Genomic DNA, 20016 nt, shown 5'->3' on the forward strand with positions numbered 1-20016 from the left:
TGCATCATTCGAAGTGTGGAACATCAGCGTACTTATATCTGCCTTAGACTCTTTATTTGTGAAAAATAACTTTGTCAAAAACTTTACAATCGTTAAAATCTTATACCAGATGTTATCTTGACAATGGTAAAACATGGACCAGAGACGGATACGTCAATTTCGTGTACATTTGCAAAGCATGAATGAGTGTACGTAGCTCTTTCTACGTTATTTTTTCAAGAAAATATTCGAAATAAACGTGAGATAAAGGTATCAAAAACAATTTAAGCATTTTTTGAATTTCACACCTGCGCACATGCGCACACGTGTACTAGTTCAAACAGAGACATGTCTCTGGTTCAAACAACGTGGTTATGACGATTTTTCATTTTCACCTTTTTAATTTTTTCATCAAATCATATTTGTAAACGTATTTCTGATAATTTAAATCTTTTTGACTAAATTAATTAGATGCAAACCGCTGAAATGTAAGAAAATAACTTTGAATAGACCGATCAATGTCTGATTCAAAATAGTTTACCTGTCACCTGAACAGGTAAATTTCAGCTGTTCGACAACTAATTAGTCTTGATTAAAATGAGAAGGTATTAAAGTAGGGGTTGTTTTGATAGTACTTAATGATCATGTCACTTTTATGACCGGAAATGTGTGGCTGTTAAAGGCAAAAGGTTGGGTCAAAAAGATCGCGAATTATGTTGAAATGACTGTCTCTTAAGAAAGCCTTGAAAACTAAAAAGTAGATGACCGTTTCATGCTTTGCCCAGCCGGACTTTTACCGGACATTATACATTAATTATTTTCTTCAAAATTTTTGAAATTTCAAATTTTTGGAATCTTCAATTGCACAGTATTGCGCAATAGCAAGAAATCCTCAATTGCTCAGTATTGGGCAATAGCACAGTATTGCACAATAGCAAAAAATCTTCAATTGCACAGTATTGCGCAATAGCAAGAAATCTTCAATTGAAAACAAATACAAATGTTTTAACCAATTTCGATGGGATTAATTAAATCTTTATTTTTTGGGGGTTCTAACCTTGTATAATTTTTTGGGGTATTGGGCCCCATTTTTAAATTGGTCTACAATGAGGTCAAAAGGGTCCAAAATTAAACTTTGTTTGATTTCATCAAAAACTGAATTATTGCGGCTGTATGATTTGCTGAATCTTATTGTGCATTTAGATTTTTATTTTGGGCCCTGTTTTCAAATTAGTTCATATTAAGATTTGAAGGGTCCAAAATGAAACTTTGTTTGATTTCAACAACAATTTAATTATTGGTTTTTTTTATATGCTGAATCTAACCATGTTGTTAGATTTTGGATATCAGACCATTCTAGGTTAATTAAATTAAAAAAGTGGGGGTATATTGTTTTACCTCTGTCTGTCCGTCCATCCGTCCAATGATTATTTTTCGTCGCATCTTTCTCAGGAACTACATCATAAGGATTTCTGAAATTTGCGTTTTCAGATTCATCACTCAATAACTTCCTGGGCGGGCGTGGGTATCATCAGTGAGCAGTAGCTCGCAGTTTCACTTGTTCATGCTCTTTCAGTTGCTTAAAGCACCATGCTCTTTTTAACATCTTACAATCTTACAAGATCCTTTGTTTATATTGTGTGTAGATATCAGACTCTAGTTCTATCGAGCATGCACATTTTATTTGAACACTTTTCTAGGTCCCCCAGGTCCAAGACCTCAGCAGCCGAGACCACCAGTTGGAAAGCCAGGATTTATGCCTCGACAAAATAGGCCTCCAGGACCAGGAGACCATCCCCCACCAGGCCCTCCTCCACATGGTGGACCCCCTCCAGGATTCCCAGGTAAGATTCAATAAACTGAAAAAAACATTTTGTTCCTGATAACTCTATTTCTGACTGAAGATTTTTGTGATTTGATTTTAATAGGTGCAGAGTGAACTAATTTTGAGAACTTAAAAAAATTTTAATATTTTATTTTGCATACTCTATTTTTTTTTTTATAATTTATAGTTATTTTGTAATATTTGTTACACTCAGCTTTTTCTGCTCAGATGTCCTGTTTGTAAGAAAATTAAAGTTTTTATGTGGACAAAAGTGAAAGTACTGAATCAGATACATGTATATTCTGAAAAGGACATGGTCCAGAGATTCTTTATCTTGAAAATTTATGATGCTGCATTATAAACTTTTTTTTATTTAAGGAGGACCACCACCTCGAGGATTCCCTCCAACATCTGGTCCCCCTCCAATGTCTGGACCACCCCCAGGACCACACATGAGATTTGGAGGTCCACCACCAGGAGGGCATGTAAGTCAATACTCATGTTGAAATTTTCAAAAATTTAGGAAGTATTACTCCATTATTTTCCCTCTCCCTTGTCAAATTTTTTTTAAAGTAATAACCATACCCCCACCACCAGTACATTGGTTATTCCCATAAGGACATTGAACTCAATGAAAGATAAATACAAAGGATGATTATAAGCCGTCAGAGGAATATTACCAACAAAAATCTATGGATTGGTTTGATTGTCGTATAAGCAAAACCCAGTCAAGTAAAAATTATCGAGTAATGTCATGTTATGAAAAATGAAAAAGAAACCTAAATATTTTAATTTGTATCCTTATCAATAACCATATGCCTCAATATTGTGAAATTGGTTTAGCCTAAAAACAAACATATAGCATTTGTTTATCAAAGAGTTAACTTTCTCTACATCTCTAAACTTTTAATTGAAAAAAACATTGTTAATTATGTAAAAGAAAAATTCTTGGTTGTTTTGCCTGACACCACAGATGTATAACATTTTATTTCCAGATGATGAGAGGAGGCCCTCCACCCCCATTCAGAGGTCCACCACCACAAGATCCACGTGGACCACCTCCTCGTCCAGAGTGGGAAAGACCACCAGGTAACATTAACAAATAGTTTTGTGTTGCATTGGATTTAATTTCATGGATTGCAGAAATGTTGTTTTTCTTTGTAGATACTTGATATTGTAGTTTCGAAAAGTTATGCACTCAAGCCTTGAGGAAATGTGTTCCATGTTGAACATTTAAATTTGTGGTTCACCATTAACCATGAACAACATTGGTACCCCATGGATAATTAAGAATGATACCAATGGCTAGCTGTGTAGTGCACTCTTTTTCAGGCATTTTGTAGGAATTGTATTATCACTTAAATTTAGTACACTTTTACAGAATAATTTGTGAGGGCTATTCTATTAAAATGTATGTGAGAGGGTAGGAAGGAAAGTTTAATTATTGAATGTGGGTCATGAGTCTTTTTATACGACCGCAAAAAAAGTCGTATATTGGTATGACGTCGTCGTCGTCCGGCTTCGTCGTCGTCGTCCGAAGACACATTGGTTTTCGCACTCTAACTTTAGTTTAAGTGAATGGATCTCTATGAAATTTTACCATAAGGTTCAATACCACAAAAGGAAGGTGGGGATTGATTTTGGGGGTTATGGTACCAACAGTTAAGGAATTAGGGGCCAAAAATAAGCATTTTTGTAACTTCCAGACATGACTTGTGTGTTAGTGTATGGATCTCTCTGACATTGTACCACAAGGTTCCATATCTCAAAGGGAATGCTGGGATTAATTTTGGGGGTAATTTCCTCCAAATTTTAGGAATTAGGGGCCAAAAAGGGGCAAAAAACAAGCATTTTTCTAGTTTCATGACAATTACTTGTGTGTAAGTGTATGGATCTCTCTGACATTGTACCACAAGGTTCCATATCACAAAGGGAATGCTTGGATTGATGATGGGAGAAATTGCCTCAATATTTTAGGAATTAGGGGCCAAAAAGGGGCAAAAAACAAGCATTTTTCTAGTTTCATGACAATAACTTGTGTGTAGGTGTATGGATCTTTATGAAATTGTACTACAAGGTTCCATATCACAAAGGGAAAGCTGGAAATGAGTTTGGGGGTAATTGCCCAAAACGTTTAGGAATAAGGGGCCAAAAATAAGCATTTTTCTAGTTTCCAGACAATAACTTGTGTTCAAGTGTATGGATCTCTCTGAATTTGTACTGCAAGGTACCATACCACAAAGGGAAGGCTGGGATTGATTTTGGGGGTAATTGCCTCTAAATTTTAGGAATTAGGGGCCATAAAGGGGCAAAAAAACAAGCATTTTTCTAGTTTCAGGACAATAACTTGTGTGTAAGTGTATTGATCTTTATGAAATTGTACTACAAGGTTCCATATCACAAAGGGAAAGCTGGGTTTGAGTTTGGGGGTAATTGGCCTAAACGTTTAGGAATTTGGGCCAAAAAAGGGCCAAAAAACAAGCATTTTTCTTGTTTCCAGACAATAACTTGTGTTCAAGTGTATGGATCTCTCTGAAATTGTACTGCAAGGTACCATACCACAAAGGGAAGGCAGGGATTGAGTTTGGGGGTGATGAATCATAAGGGGGTTCAAAAATTTGGGTTTTTTTTTTTTTTCCTTTTTTTTCTTTAAAATTTTCCATTTTAAATTGGATATTTCTGATTTATATATAAAAGCAAATAATAATGATATGGTTTGAATAGGTAAATTAAAATTTTTAAGTTCTTAGACCACATTCATTCTGTGTCGGAAACCTATGCTGTGTCAAATATTTAATTACAATCCAAATTCAGTGCTGTATCAAGCTTGAATGTTGTGTCCATACTTGCCCCAACTGTTCAGGGTTCGACTTCTGCGGTCGTATCAAGCTGCGCCCCAGCGGAGCATTTTATTTCATTATTCGTCTATTACCATTATGCAAAATTATCTAAAAATTGGTTCTTGGTTGTAGGGATATTTTGAAAATCCCTTCCTACCCTCCCAAATACATTTTAATGGAATAGCCCTGAATTAATATGGTATGCATTTATTACTTCAAGTTTGGAGGATATACAAAAGTTGAGATTAATTAAGGATTTTACCAAAATTAATCACGGTGGGAGGATAGGAGGCACTCAGATTGATTTATTATGGGTGGTTACATTTCCTTAAAATTTTGTATAAGTTATAATAAGTTTAATGAAAATTTTATTTTAGGGGTGGTTGGGTCTAAACAAAGTGTCTCCCATACTATTAATTTTGGAACATCTTTACAGAATGCATTGAGTGTGTAGGTAAAGGTAATATGTTTAGTTAGCTTGCTTGTTAGCTCAACCGTGAAGTCATTATTAAGTTAGGTATACTACCCTCCTTTTAAAAGAAAACTAGTCTGACAGATAACCAATCTATAATATGTCTGTAGGACTAGACTACTCCGAAAGGAGGGTAGTATGCCTAACCTAATAATGACTTCACGGTTGAGCTAGCAAGCAAGCTAACCAAACATATTACCTTTGCCTACACACTCAATGCATTTTGCTGTAATGCAAAAATCATTTATTGAAAGCAACAAAAAAAACTTAAGAAATGGTGAAGTCATCTTTTGATTCATCACTTTTATCATTTGAAAGGTTTTTTTGAACAACCTCCTCAACAAGGAGGTAAGTGTGTCATATTTTATACTGGTAATCACAGTCTGTAAATCCCTCATGGTTGTAAGGTCCTGTTTGGTGAGGCCAGAACTAAATAACATTGCTTTTCCAATATCTTTTGCAAAAAATACTTTTTGTTCTAAAAACCCTTCAATTTTTTATTTTTCAATTAGTTCAGAAGGTTCACAATAGAACCTTTAATATAATTGGTACAGGAAAACAACTTTGTGGTGCTGAAATAACTGTATCAAGATAAAAAAAAAATGCAAGTACAAACGAAACAATAATGAAAATATACCTTATCAAAGAATGTTTGCAGTTACTGAAAGCAAGCTCATTCTTTCAGTTTAGTTGGCATCAACATTTGATAATTTATACTTACATGGACTTACATAAAAGAAAATACTTCATTGATTTTAAAGCATTTTTAGTTTGAAAATATTTCATTGATTATAAAACATTATTAGTTTAAAAAAATCCTTCATTGATTATAAAACATTATTATTTTTTTTCCAGTAATTGGGATTTAAATAATTATAGCTAAAAAACATGAAATAATTTCCAAATATTTTCTGATTTTTTTTCCCCCAAACAATTGGGACTTTTAGAAAAAGTTCTTTGGATTTTCAATCTCAACTCTCCACTGAAAAAATTTCCCTGTCTACCAGCCATACACACAATGTCGTAATGGAAGGGCAGTAAAATGAGGAGCAATAATTTTTTTTAGTTCTGGCCTAATGTTGCATGTTGGGTATAAGGAATTGTTCAGTTGAAGTATGAGAGTTTGGAGATGTGTTAGACCAAAGCTATTTATTGACTCTTATTTATGCATCTCATATAAATACTAAGTACAGGAGATATATATATATATTCTCTTGCATTTGCAAGAAATTTGAACAAGGCTGAAACTTTATTGATGCTTCATGCAATACACTTAATATAGATAGAGACTATAGATAATAAGAAACATATATATTATGCTTTTGCAATTGTGGAAAAATTGTGTTGAAAGAGTAAATCTGAACAGAAAATGTTTCTCAAAGCATGTTTAATTAGTAGTTAAAATGAAAATAAGCTTTTTCAGTATATATATTTATAAATCCGTGTATGTTTAAAAAAGCAAAGAAAAATTAAGTGATATGCAAAATACAAAAAAGGTCAAAATTCAACATGTAAAAGAAAAGACAATTTTATTTTATTTGTTTTATATTTTAGTAGGGTATCCACCCAGTGGACCACCACCCCCAGGTCCACAACCAGTGCCTCCACCTGGAGCAAGAATGCCACATCCAGGTAAGTTCATAGTTAACCTTATATCTTTTAAAGATCCTTGACATTTTAAAATGATAACTTTTCATTAGAATTGAGAAATGTCCATAAAGTTAGAAATTGACAATTTATGTACTAACATTTAAGCCTCTGTGTGTTTATGTACCCAGTAGATAACTTTTGTTTGATAAGAATATTGTCAAAGATTGTTTAATTATAAACTTTTCGCATCCTAACATTAACACGCGGTGAGAGAAAAAAACTCTTCTCTTTTAAGTCTCGCTTTTTCTCCCTACCAGTTTCAAAAAGAGAAATCACTTCTCTATGATTTTGAAGTAGTGTGAGCCATGATGTTGTAATGTTAATGATTTATGCATTAATGATTTTGATTATAGGTATGCCACCAGCTACTCCACCTATATCTCTGCCACCACCAGGCCACCCGACAGCTCCTGCACCACATGTTAATCCAGCTTTCTTTCCTCCACCACATGGAGGACCACCCCCTGCTGTGGCAGTAAGTATACTTTGATATATTTTGTAGGTCAATTCTACCAGTTTATAACCCATGAATATTATAACTGTATTATTTATTAAGAGCCAATATTAGGAAAAGCTTACACTGCAACTGAGATGGATTTAACTTTTTCTTCCAATCCACAGTTGGAGTGGACAAATGGTGGGTGAAACTTTAAGCTCTAGCGGACATTCTGTTTCTTATAAAATAAATAATACAATAACAATAATACATGAAAAGTAACAGTTCATGGTCCAGATAGCCTGACTTGGTACAGACACAAAGTATGATGATGTTAAACCCGTCTATTCCATGGTATGGCATCAATGTTGATGCTGTATTGAAAACAGACAATTAAACGGTTTATTGCGAAGGTAATCTCTGCCCTGAATCAGTTGGAGTTCACCTATCCATTTAATTTTTTCAAAGTACCAAAAAAAATAAAATAACCATGACATTAAAAAACACAAGGTTTGCACAAAGTTATTTTTTTCTAACCATATTTGAATTTAATTTGGTAGGAATTTTGTCAGGTATCCATTGCTTTTCTCTCAATAAACCAATCAAATTTGGTGTTTTAAAATATCTTTTGTGTTGTTAATCTAATACTTCAGCTATGGGGTATATGTTTATAAATTTCTGTATAGCCTTTACACCCTGGAGCAGACCCATATGGAAGGCCGCCACCAGTATCATACCCTACAGACCCTTACAGACCTCCAGATCACTACTCTAGACCCCCTCCTGAAAGGTAAGAGGAATACAGTACATACCAGTTTATTTAATCAAGTTTCACTATTTGTGTTGAATTTTCACTGTGAAGGCTTGTAATTAACTGAAAAATTTCGAGTACATTACATAGGTATTGTATGAAAGGGTTATAAATCTGTGTGTTTTCACTCTTAATTCAACAGCAAATGCCCAGGTTTACAGTCATTCATTCAACACCACCATGAGTGATTTTTATCCGATTCACATTCAATTTATAGTAGATAATGGGGGTGGGGAATGAAAAAGAGACAACAAAATTTGAATATCCAATAATTAGATAAGAGATGTCTGAACTTGAAAACTTAAAAACACCAAACCAAAATACAAACTATAAACCCTTTTTAATGTAATGATGAGTAACTATGAAAATATCTTAGTGCTAAATTTTTCAGAAAGAGCATGTTTGAAAAATATGAATTTAGGACATGAACAATAAGGCTCTGTATGAAAAACAGAAATTTTGTCTTCAAAAATTTTAGGAATTTTTTAATGTATCATTGCTAAGCAAGTCACTGAAATTAAAAGAAACAGTTTTAGTATTTCAAGCAAGAATAATTTGTAAACGTTTAATTTTTACAGACCAGAATCACCAGCCCTCAGTGAACAAGAATTTGAAGAGATTTTCCAGAGAAATAAGACTGTATCAAGTAGTGCTATATCCAGAGCTGTACAAGACGCAAGTGCAGGTAAATTTCTTCTGTATATTTAGTTGGTCGAGAAGGGGAAAAAAGCAAGATAAAGCAGGGACTGGCCTTCAAAAAGTTCAAGATGCCATCATTAAATTTTTTTCACTAGTTTCAAAATATAGTTCCATATATTGCCATCGGTAGTGAAAGGCTTTTCCAACTAAAATTGCAACTGCAACAGAATATTGATGTTTACATTGAAAATGTGTTTGAAACCTGTTAGTCTTATATTAAAAATGCATAATAAAATTGAGAATGGAAATGTGGAATATGTCAAAGAGATAACAACCCGACCAAAGAGCAGACAACAGCCGAAGGCCACCTATGGGTCTTCAACGCAGCGAGAAAATCCCGCACCCGGAGGTGGTCCTCAGCTGGCCCCTAAATAAAATTGTGTACTAGTTCAGTGAAAAAGGACGTCACACTAAACTCCAAAACATATAAATGAACTAAAATTAAAAAACATACAAGACTAACAAAGGCCAGAGGCTCCTGACTTGGGACAGGCGCAAAATAACTCTATTTTTTTCAATGATACCAAAATTATAAGCCTGGTGTCTTTCGTGGCTTTTTTTGGCACATTGATGGAACATTCTAAGATTAAAATATCATACTTATATCAATGGGAGTATGAGTTATGTGAATACCAGGAGATGTTGGTTATACATCAACTTGACAGCAACCCAATAACAAAAAATAACCAAACAACATCTTACATCACAGTTCAGTGGGATTTTGCTTGTTCCACAAATTCTTAGTAGGAAGTCCACTCAAATCTACCTTTAAATTTTGTAAAACATTTTCTTATTTTCCAAGGTATTGTATCAATTCTTATGTTTAAAAAAAAGAATGTTCATTCTTAAGGGCGTGCACATGGAACATCTAAAAGTTTTGCCCGCTACCACCATGAAACGGTGGAAATGCCAAAGTCCATGTGAGGTGTAAGTATATTTCTCTACAAATATTTGAAAGAACAGGATCATAATAGAGAAAGAGAAAGAAAGAGAATATAGCGGTTGAAAATTTAAAACATGTTTATTATCCTTAAACAAGAGGCTCAACAAATTATTCTTAAAATTTAATTTATTTTTTTTTTCACAGGAGAATTTGCAAGTGCAATAGAGACATTAGTGACAGCCATCTCTCTGATCAAACAGTCAAAGATTGCTAGTGATGATCGATGTAAAATTCTCATTAGCTCTCTACAAGACACACTTCATGGTATAGAAGAGAAGTCATATGGATCAAAGTAAGTTATATAAAATTCTCATTAGCTCTCTACAAGACACACTTCATTGTATAGAAGAGAAGTCATATGGATCAAAGTAAGTTATATTAAATTCTCATTAGCTCTCTTCAAGACACACTTCATGGTATAGAAGAGAAGTCATATGGATCAAAGTAAGTTATCAAACATTATCAGTCATATTTAATAAAAGCCCTGTCTGACTTGATATTATAGTGCCTGAATCAGATATCTGTAACCATAATCCATTGTAATTAATGAAAACTTTTGGTGTATTCATGTAACTGGTAATTGTTTAATTTAATAGGAGCAGTGCAAGAAGATCAAGATCTAGGGAACGTGAAAGAGAAAAGGAAAGAAGAAGTAGAAGTCACAGATCAAGGAGTAGGGATCGAGCAGAATACAGAGAGAGGAGTAGAGAAAGAGGGGATCGTCACTATGCTGAAGAATCATCGTCACGGTCCTCACACAGATCTGACAGAGATCGAGATCGGGATAGGGAAAGAGAAAGAGAATATAGCAGCAGACGACATTAACTTAGGTAACTTTTGCTTCTGAGAGATAAGCTTGTAATGATTACGGTTAGGGCTATTCCATTGAATTGATGTGGGAGAGTACGAAGGGACTTCCATAATCTAACCCTTACAGCCACCAATTTGTAATTTTGCATACATCAAATCAACATATGCGGTTTAATGACCTATGACTCATGTCAGAAAAACTAAACCTTTCTTTTTCTACTACATTCATTTTAATGGAATAGCCCTTAGATAATTTCAGCACTCAGAAGGGCTTTTTCTTTATTCATTAGTTTTATGATGATAATTACAATAGCATAACCACGCGTATACACACAAACTCGTCGTTCATGAATCATTTAAAATCTAGCAAACAAGCAAGAAATCAAGCACAGCCTAATCCAGTAATTAAAAAACAGGTAAGTAAATTAGATTTATAATGCTCTGTTGTTGAATTTATAATATATGTGCATAACTTATATGAAACTCATAAGCAAGAATTTCTAAGCTTGATGTTGAGACGTTGCTTAAATATGCATATATATTTCTTTTACAGATTTCCTGAATTTGAAAATATCATCGAAGAATTTTTGTTTCTGCACAAAATATTCTAAAAGATTGTGTTTGGAGACAGTTATAGGAAAAAATCTCTGGAATTGAAGATTTTTTTTTGTTATTTAGGAAACAAATTTGTTAATATATTTAAAAATTCAGTATTGTAACGTATTGTCTTTCTAAAAATATTTTGAAGGAATTTTGTTTGGGCAACTGCAAATTAAAACTTGAAATTGAATTTCCATATTTACTTTTAGGTAAATAAGAAGACTAAATTTGAAAACTGATGAATATATGAACCAATAAAACCATTGACTACTAGTTATATCAGGGACAAAGATCATAAAAAAATGTCAATAACTATAGAGAAAATTTGCTATGATTTCTAAAAGTAATTGGGATATTTTTGACGAAAAAAATCATCAAAATATTTTGTCTTCTTCCGTAACCATAAAGCAGTTGCCCTTTTCACAAACATGTATAATTTTTGCCAAAGTCTTTCAGTCTTTTTTGTAACAAATGCATATTGGTGCAATATTTATTTTAAAAAAATTTTACTAGTCTTTTACATAAACTATTTTTTTTTATAACGTTTTATCAATTTTAATATTTTATAACATAATTTTTTTTTAATATTTACATATTTTTTTTTTTAGATATATATACATTTGTTTAAGTTTTTGAGACTGTTTATTTGTTGTACTTGTTATATTGTCAATAATATATTTCTTTTTTTCCAGGTTATATATGAAAGTATCTACAGCTTTTTTTGAAAAGATTATATTATTTAAAGGGTGTTGGAAAATGAAAGTTCATTTAATTCTTTTGACTACTTAAATTCTATCTGTTGAAATAGCATGCCTAGCAAGATATCAGAAACTTATGATAAAGAATAGATATTGATTTTATAAAATATGGGGAAAAGACTGTAGATATCTTATCATAAAGTTAATGATAATTATGAGTTTCTCACATTAAATTTGAAGACCATTCCAGGGAAAAATGTGATGACCTAGAAGGCATTTGGCAAAAACAAAAAGTTTTAAAAAGAATCCTATAATTAAAATTTAGGAGACAAAAAAAAAACCCCACCCTCAAAAGTCACAAATAATTTCTTTGGAATGGTCTTAAGTCTCAATTAATATGTAACATATTGAATTTGAGAGTCTTATATATCTCTTGATATCATAGATAAACTGTGTGAAAAATTAAAATAGAAATCTTAAGATTATGTTCAGGGTCAATATGTGACAATAGAATTCCATGTTCTCTCAGTATATTTCTTTTTTGTACTTTGGGTTATATACATGTAGTTGTGGGAGTGTCAGTCCTTCTGCTTTCTGTCCCACTTTATCCCCTACTGCTCCTGCAGAGCTTGGGAAATTTTGTGAAACTTTCACATAATCTTAGTTACATGATGTTTTTAAGCATATCCTTTTCATTTCTTCCTACGAATGATTTTTGGGATTTGTTTGGCATGATGAAGACTTTTCATATCTGCCCTACATACACATTTGTGTTTTCTTCTTCTAAACAACCATCAGAAATAAATGAAACTTAACCATATATTGCTATTGTGCACCTCCCATACTTTTTATCCCAATTATTTTCGGATTCCCTGTGCTAATCATAGACTTTGCCATATGTTCATATAGGGGTTGGGTATCAGCTTGTGGGCTCTCCGGATAAGTTTAGTTTGATCTTACACATAGTGCTGACTTATTAAAAGGGCACTTTTAATATTTATAGTCCAAAATTGATATCCTTAAATGCATTTTCATTGAACAATTTTTAATTTTAAGATTTATGAATATTTGCCACACAAGTCATGGAAAGGCAATTTGTTTATAGCATGTTGGGGATTGATTTATGGAACCTTTATGGATATGGGATAAGTAAGTCAAAGATCAGGTTCTATAGAAGGATTAGAAAAATGGGGTCACATTTAAAGAAATGATTGATGCTGATTGAAAAAAAAGGAATATTATTATAGAGTTTGGGTAAGTGGGTCAAAGGTGCTATTCATTATATCTCAATCCATTTTGAATCATTGTAATGTATAAGTCATAGTTTATTTAGAGGTAAGTAAAGATCATGCTTATTGTTACGGGAAATTTCTATAATAATATGTGTTGTCTGTTAGATGAACCATGGCATCAATATTAGCTTTCTTCATTACCTATTGAAAGAATAACAAATGATGATATTGGCTGATCAAGTGAAGAATTTAGGCAACAGTAGTTTACTGATGTTCAAATCTCGTAAAGGGATCACAGTAGTATTATAATACAGATGTTCATATCTCATATATGGGTTCCAGAAGTTTACCAATGTTCCAAGTCTAATAAAGGGTTCACATATTTTTTAAGGAACATTTAGCAAATTTAAAGAATGGTGCTGATTGTTAAACGAAAGATCATTATAGATTTTGGGAACATAATAATAGGTAACAAAAAGATGTCCAGTATGTTTTTATGCCCCCGCCGTAGCGAAGGGGCATTAAGTTTTACCCTTGTCCGTCTGTACGTCCCGAAATTGGTTTACGATCTCTAACTTTATTTTGCCTTAACCAAATGTTATGAAACTTATACACAATGCTTATTACCACAAAACACAAATCAAGTTTGAATTTGGTGGGTGTCACATTTACCTTTCTGGAGTTATGCCCCTTTACAAATGGAAAAAGTGTTGAATTTTTCATTTCCGTTCTCTTAACACAATGCTTATTACAACAAAACACAGATCAAGTTTGAATTTTGGTGTTCGTTTCCATTCTCTAACTTAAGTTTGCCTCAACCAAATGTTAGGAAAATTATACACAATGATTATTACCACATAAGTCAGATCAAGTACGAATTATGGTAGTGTCACTTTTACCATTCTAGAGTTATGTTCTTATATAAAGTTATATGTAAGCACGGGGGCATCATCTGTGTCCCATGGACACATTCCCCATTTATTTAATATATATAATAGCTTATAAAGAATTCATGGTTCATCTGACAGACAAAAAATTTAAATTATAAGCATAAATACACTATCAAGTAGTTAAGCTGTAATACAATTTCTTCCAGAATCAGTGAATTATTCGGAATTGATTGTACTGTAGAAACGTCATTTCTTTTAATGCTCAGTTTGGTTGAAAAATAAAAAAAGTGATACTTCAAGTTTACTTAAAATATAATTTATAGATTAAAAAAGAAATGATTGAAAAAAATGAAGGAAATGATGTTGCTGATTTATGTTGTTACTGCATCACAGCTCTTGTGGATTATGTTACTTCCACCCATCCATGATGGAAATGGGCAAATCTGATAAGAAGTTGACTGTCACTGTAGGGAGTGGATATGCCATTTCTTTTCTTCCAATGCAAGACCTTCGCATTCAAATACAATGAAGAACTTTGTATTTCATATTTTTACAAAATTAAATACTAAATTGAGTTTGCAGGAGAGGGGTCGTCCATGATGGGCAGGGTGAAGTGACAAAATCCTTATAAGCTGTGGTGTCTGATAAGAATAATGTACAATGGCTGTTCCGTAAAATCCTTCTGTGATAAGCTTAGAATCATTTCTTAATTTTTTCTATACATAATGATGTTTCATTAGATATGAAGCTGTTTTAAACACATAAATATGCCTTATCACTACAGGGTTTGTTTATGGAACAGTTCAAAAACAAAAAAATTAATGTGAGAAACTTCTTGTTAAATGCCCTTGAATAACTTCATTCAATTATTATTTTAAGTATGTTGGAAAAGACTATTCCAGAAACATCCTTTAGTTATTGCTGCAGTATGATTTAAATGTTCAATACACCACTGATAGTGGTAATCTCTGATTTATCCTTCAACCTCTTCCTCACTGAAGATAAACTTAGATAGCCCTCATTCTGGAATAGCTCTTGGAATTGTATTAGTAGAAACTTTACATGTTATCATTTATACAGTTGTGTCTTTGCATTAAAAGTTAATGCTTATGCATCACATTTGAAAATGCAATAGACAGTGTGGCTTACATTTGACCATATTTTATGGCAGTAAGATTAGAACTGTTCCACAATATAATACACATGCGGCATGGAAGGCAGACCCCAACCACCATAATATGAAATTTTCATTTTACTTAAAATTCTTACAAAATTTGAAGGATAATTTTATTAATTTTAGTGCCTTCCATCCCCTACGACAGCCAATTTTGGAACAGCCCTAAAAATATTTGTATTACATATGACCATAATTAAATGACAGGTGTTCAATTAATCCTTCGATTTGAAAATATATGAATTGAACTTATATTTTTCAAATTTTCATGCAATTATTAAGCAAGTGATGTGGCACATTTCTAAGCAAGAATCACACCATATGATCATTTCATTTAAGTTGTGCTACATGTATGTCACTTGCATTCATATGGCTTAAAACCTACATCAACATCAGCTTTCTTTTGTTTAGGAGTAAAATTTATTATTATATGCATGGGCAAATCAGGACAGACAGCAAACCTTCGTTACTGTCATTTGACATTATGCTAAATACTATTCTGTCTGTGTTAGAAATAATTGTAAACTTGGGTATTAGATCAAAATTATGTTCAGAATGAACTTATAAATTTAGATGTAAAACCAGATTATAATTTGGGCATACACTATACAGGTAAACCTATAAATATCTATATCTGTGTGTAGAATTTATTCGAAAATTGCATGATTAAATACCAACTAATCACAGAACAGAATTTTCTGAAGAATAAGATGATTCAAAGAGTTATGAATGGTTGTAGAAAAATGCTGTGATTATTATGTAAATTCAGAACTTAATGCATGCATGCATTTTTGAGGGTTCTTGAAAAATGACAATATCTCTAAATTAATTGATGTACTTTGTTTAGAAGAACACTACTTCTTTCAAAAGGTACATGCAAATTTTAATCATTGCATAAATAAGTTAACAATATGTCATATGAATATCTTAAGACTTCCTAATGGATTTCTCATTTATGGGTAGAAATGTTATAGTAGAATAAATACAGAAGAGTTTCATTTAAGTATAAAACAATAATGTGTTTGTATATAATGAAATAACATTATTAGATCATCAGATAATTCACATGTTGTAAACAAATTTGCATGCTTGAGCCTCAATTGATGGTTGTATTCTATCAGGGTAATGATTTATATGAAATCTTTGAAAGCCTTGAATGTGATAGCTTCTCAATATGTGACAGTCTCATACTATTGACATCTCTTGTTTGTTCATGATGGTAAGTAGTGAAAACTGTGTCAAGTTAAAGATATATTAGAAGTTTGAAAATACTTCACCTGAACAATGATTTTAGTCATGATAGTGAATCCATGGAATTAAAAAAGTTACATGTTTTATGTTTATAACATGATTGTCTAAATGTTCCATACATGTAGTTTCCAAAGTAATATCTTGTAAAATGTGTTAAGGATCAAGATTCAGATTGCATGTTTTAAACATTCATGTTTTAAGGGCAGTAAAATTGTAGGGGACTGTAGAATACTTGTGATCTTGTGATATTAGTTTTAAAGGAATAGTGCAATATACTTTTGTACAAAGAACTTGTAAGGCATACATGAAAAGAACTCTCTTTAAATGCCTAATACATAAAATGTATGCACATGCATATCTTACAGTTACTTATGCGATGTTGTTATTTATTCAATGATACATTAAATGTATTACCACTTTACCGACTGTTTGAAAAAAATCCATAATATAATGCTTCATACTGTACATTAAGGCCAAATCTTACCGTAATATCATTGTCAAACTTTCGTCCCTCTTTTGTAGAGTGGAACATTTTTCACAGAATTTCATGTGGTGGATAGTTCCTCAAAATCCTAAAAATGCTTTTCATTTAGCTTTCAATAGTATTGCAGTTGTTTTTTGCTACACATGTTAATCATGTTTTCATACATGTTGTTTTCCTTTTAATATTGAAATATGGTATGGATGATAAATATTGATATTGCTCAAACAAGAAGTAATTACGTTATTTTCACTTGTTCCATGCCTCCCCTAAATCAAACAAATTTGCAAAGTAAATTTTAATCTGTTTTCATCATTGATTTTGTATTATCCAGTATGTCAGACAGCTCTCCCATAGTATACTGCCATCTTTAATTTTAATTGTTTTATAATTTGTATAGTATATATTATTCCTTGTAGAAAATAATTAAAAGTGAATATTCTAGACTTACAAAGTTCATGCTATTGTAAGATTAGCATATTCATGCATATTTAAATAGTTGTACCATACCATAGAACAGTTGTTAACAAGTATATTGATGAAAATTGAATTGTCCTTAATAGAATATTAATTGATTTGCCAAGCTTGTGCTTTATAATATTTTTCTTGATTTTGATTTTGATTTTAAGATTCATTTCCGAAAACAATAGTCATGATGTTTTTTAGAATTTATTTCCATGGGCAATCTAAACTGTTAAAGCTCTTGAATTCTTTACATTGACTTTCATGATAAAAAAATACAAAAGATTTATGGAAAAAAGTGTGAGCACATGTTAGGAAAGGAGAGAAAAAGGTATTTTTCTCAGATGGAAGAATGAAAAGTTGGTATATTGAAAATAAAGTGAAGAAAAGATGTTAATGTTTTGTATGGATACAAAAGAAATATAAACTAAATTTGATATTTCGAAAGGTTGTGCATTATTTCAACTGGATTTGACATTTTGGAATATTGAGTGTAGAATGAAAATATATACATGAATTACAGTTTGGGGATTGATCGCTGGAATATGTGATTTTATAGAGAAAAAAAGGATATGAATGATAGTGAGCTTGTATTTCAAAGAAAAAATCAATAAATTCTGTCACTGTTATCTTTTGCATGCTTCTTGTTTTCATTAAATTTTTCATTTTTCCAAGAATTCCAGTTTTGATTTGTATATTTACATGGTAATATTTGTTTTTAAACACACTAAGTCATCTTAAGCCATCTCATTTTAAACTTCCCCTAGTAGTATAACTTTTATTCTATGTAGTTCTGATTTAGTTGTTTATATTTTGAATAACCCATATTTAACCATCAATATAATCTTTTTATGGATTTGAATCGCATATCAAGCAAACAAGTTTTAAGCATTTTGTTCTTGTGAACTTTATTTTTCATTTTCATAATGTGTGCAATGAGGCTTGGGAGGAGAGACATGAATGTGTTTCTTTATAAATGGAGTGAGAAAGTGAACTTATTTAGTGAGTATTGGACAGAAAGTGAAAGCTTTTATATTTATTTTGCATTAAACATTGCAGCTTACATGTAGAAAAAAAACACAATGAAAAATAAATTGTCATTGAAGAGCAGACCGGTAATTGGTATGGTTTAGTAAATTTTAAGAATAGTGTTTGTACAAATGAAGAATTTCTGAATATAATTTAAGTCTCTACAATAAATTTCGGCAACAGTAGTTTACTGATGTCCAAATCTCATCAATCCAAAACGAAGATTCAAATCAAGATAACAAACAAAAACTTTGGGAAAAATAAGTTCTTAAATGAAAACAGTGTATACATTATAAATTACTGAATGTCATATCTGATATGTAAATTTAATTTAGTATTTTCTGTCATCCCTAAAAATAAATTAATTCATAGTTAAAATCTCATGGACATGATGGATTTGATTAAATGTCGGCTTATAACATAAATGTGTTAAAACATTGTTAAGTTCTTTACAACATCTTATTTATGATATTAATATCAGTATGAGGTTGAAGAACCAAAACTGTATGAAGTGATGTTTTTAAAAATAATAATCCTTGCTGCGTTATGAATAGTACATAATAATGTTTAGCACCAGTTGTTTTGTTGAAAAAAATCTTTGCATAGTACTGGGTTCACTTGTAAGAGTTGAAAGTGTTTTTGCAATATTTGTTGAACAATTTTCCTATTTCATTTTTTTTACTGGATAGTTAAGTGTTCACTGATTTGCCTACAGTGAGTATTTTAATTTTTTCAATCCATTTGTTTGTGATTTAAGAAATAAACACATGCTGATGCGAGATATTGTTTTTCCGTATTAGAATGTTTGATAGTTGTTCAGCAAAGTAATGTTTTATGTGTGAATTGAGATAATTGTGAAAGAGATTCAGAGTTAAGTGTTTATGATTTGTATGTTTCTGTCCAAGTTGTGTGAATGTCAGTTGATTAGATAAATTCATAACATAGATAATATGTTTGTGACGGTATTTGTTTGATGGTTGTAGGATATATCCATAAGAAAACATTAAAAACTTTCTAACCGATAAGATTTTTAGTTTTAAATGATTTTTTTTAAATATAGTAGTATATTATTGTAAAAATTAAGTTCTCAATGAACAACCCCAGAGGATGTAAAAAGATACAAACCAAAATTTATTTTTTGGAATAGAAAGCATGCTTTCATGGCAAAAAATTAAACTTGCCATTAATTACCATCATAAATCAAGAGATTTACTCTGAAAGTATAGTAGAATTTTATGAATTAAGTTGGTATTAAAATCACAAAAGTGTTATATACTTGAGAAAAAAAAGAAATCTGTCAGGTATATGAATTTCCAGGATTCTGGTGTGCGCTGGTATGGTCTTACCTACACCTAATTTCTTGTGATTTAATTCCGTTGTTTATGTGCTGTTTGATACAAGAGGCTTGTAAATGATGTTACTTAAGTATTGAACTTACTCTATGATTACCATAATATTGCAAATGGTGGAAGACCTTAATCTTATTAATGTATTAGGAGGTTATTCTTTGTTCTGTTTATTTCCAAAGGCTGTACAAATTATTGTATCATTTGTTATGTAACTTTTTAGTTTGAGCAGTTCTTGTCAATAACCTGATCTTGGAGATAATTTACTACCACTAAAGTCCTTTATTTTGTTTGTTTATTTAATTTCATCTTTTACATTTATACAAATCACTTTGTATTTTATTGCTTATTAGAAAGTCTTCTTCACATGTGCGGAAAATTGTCATAA

General features: G+C 31.6%; 1 protein-coding gene across 3 annotated transcripts in view; it reads left to right on the forward strand.

Annotated features, from left to right (window-relative positions):
• LOC127706832 (cleavage and polyadenylation specificity factor subunit 6-like) overlaps positions 1-20016 on the forward strand; it is a 40716-nt gene that overhangs the window by 18048 nt on the left and 2652 nt on the right. For 2 of the 3 annotated variants that reach the window (XM_052211538.1, XM_052211540.1), the window contains exons 6-14: positions 1680-1823; positions 2183-2289; positions 2800-2893; positions 6671-6748; positions 7120-7241; positions 7889-7992; positions 8592-8698; positions 9800-9947; positions 10252-10485. In XM_052211538.1, the coding sequence (XP_052067498.1) occupies positions 1680-1823; positions 2183-2289; positions 2800-2893; positions 6671-6748; positions 7120-7241; positions 7889-7992; positions 8592-8698; positions 9800-9947; positions 10252-10480 (1133 nt within the window). In that variant the 3' untranslated portion in view covers positions 10481-10485. Of the gene's footprint in view, positions 1-1679; positions 1824-2182; positions 2290-2799; positions 2894-6670; positions 6749-7119; positions 7242-7888; positions 7993-8591; positions 8699-9799; positions 9948-10251; positions 10486-11018; positions 11560-20016 lie in introns of those variants that run through there. The other variant, XM_052211539.1, reaches the window with a different exon arrangement.

Source organism: Mytilus californianus, unplaced genomic scaffold (assembly GCF_021869535.1).
Source record: "Mytilus californianus isolate M0D057914Y unplaced genomic scaffold, xbMytCali1.0.p SCAF_6, whole genome shotgun sequence".
NCBI lineage: Eukaryota > Metazoa > Mollusca > Bivalvia > Mytilida > Mytilidae > Mytilus > Mytilus californianus.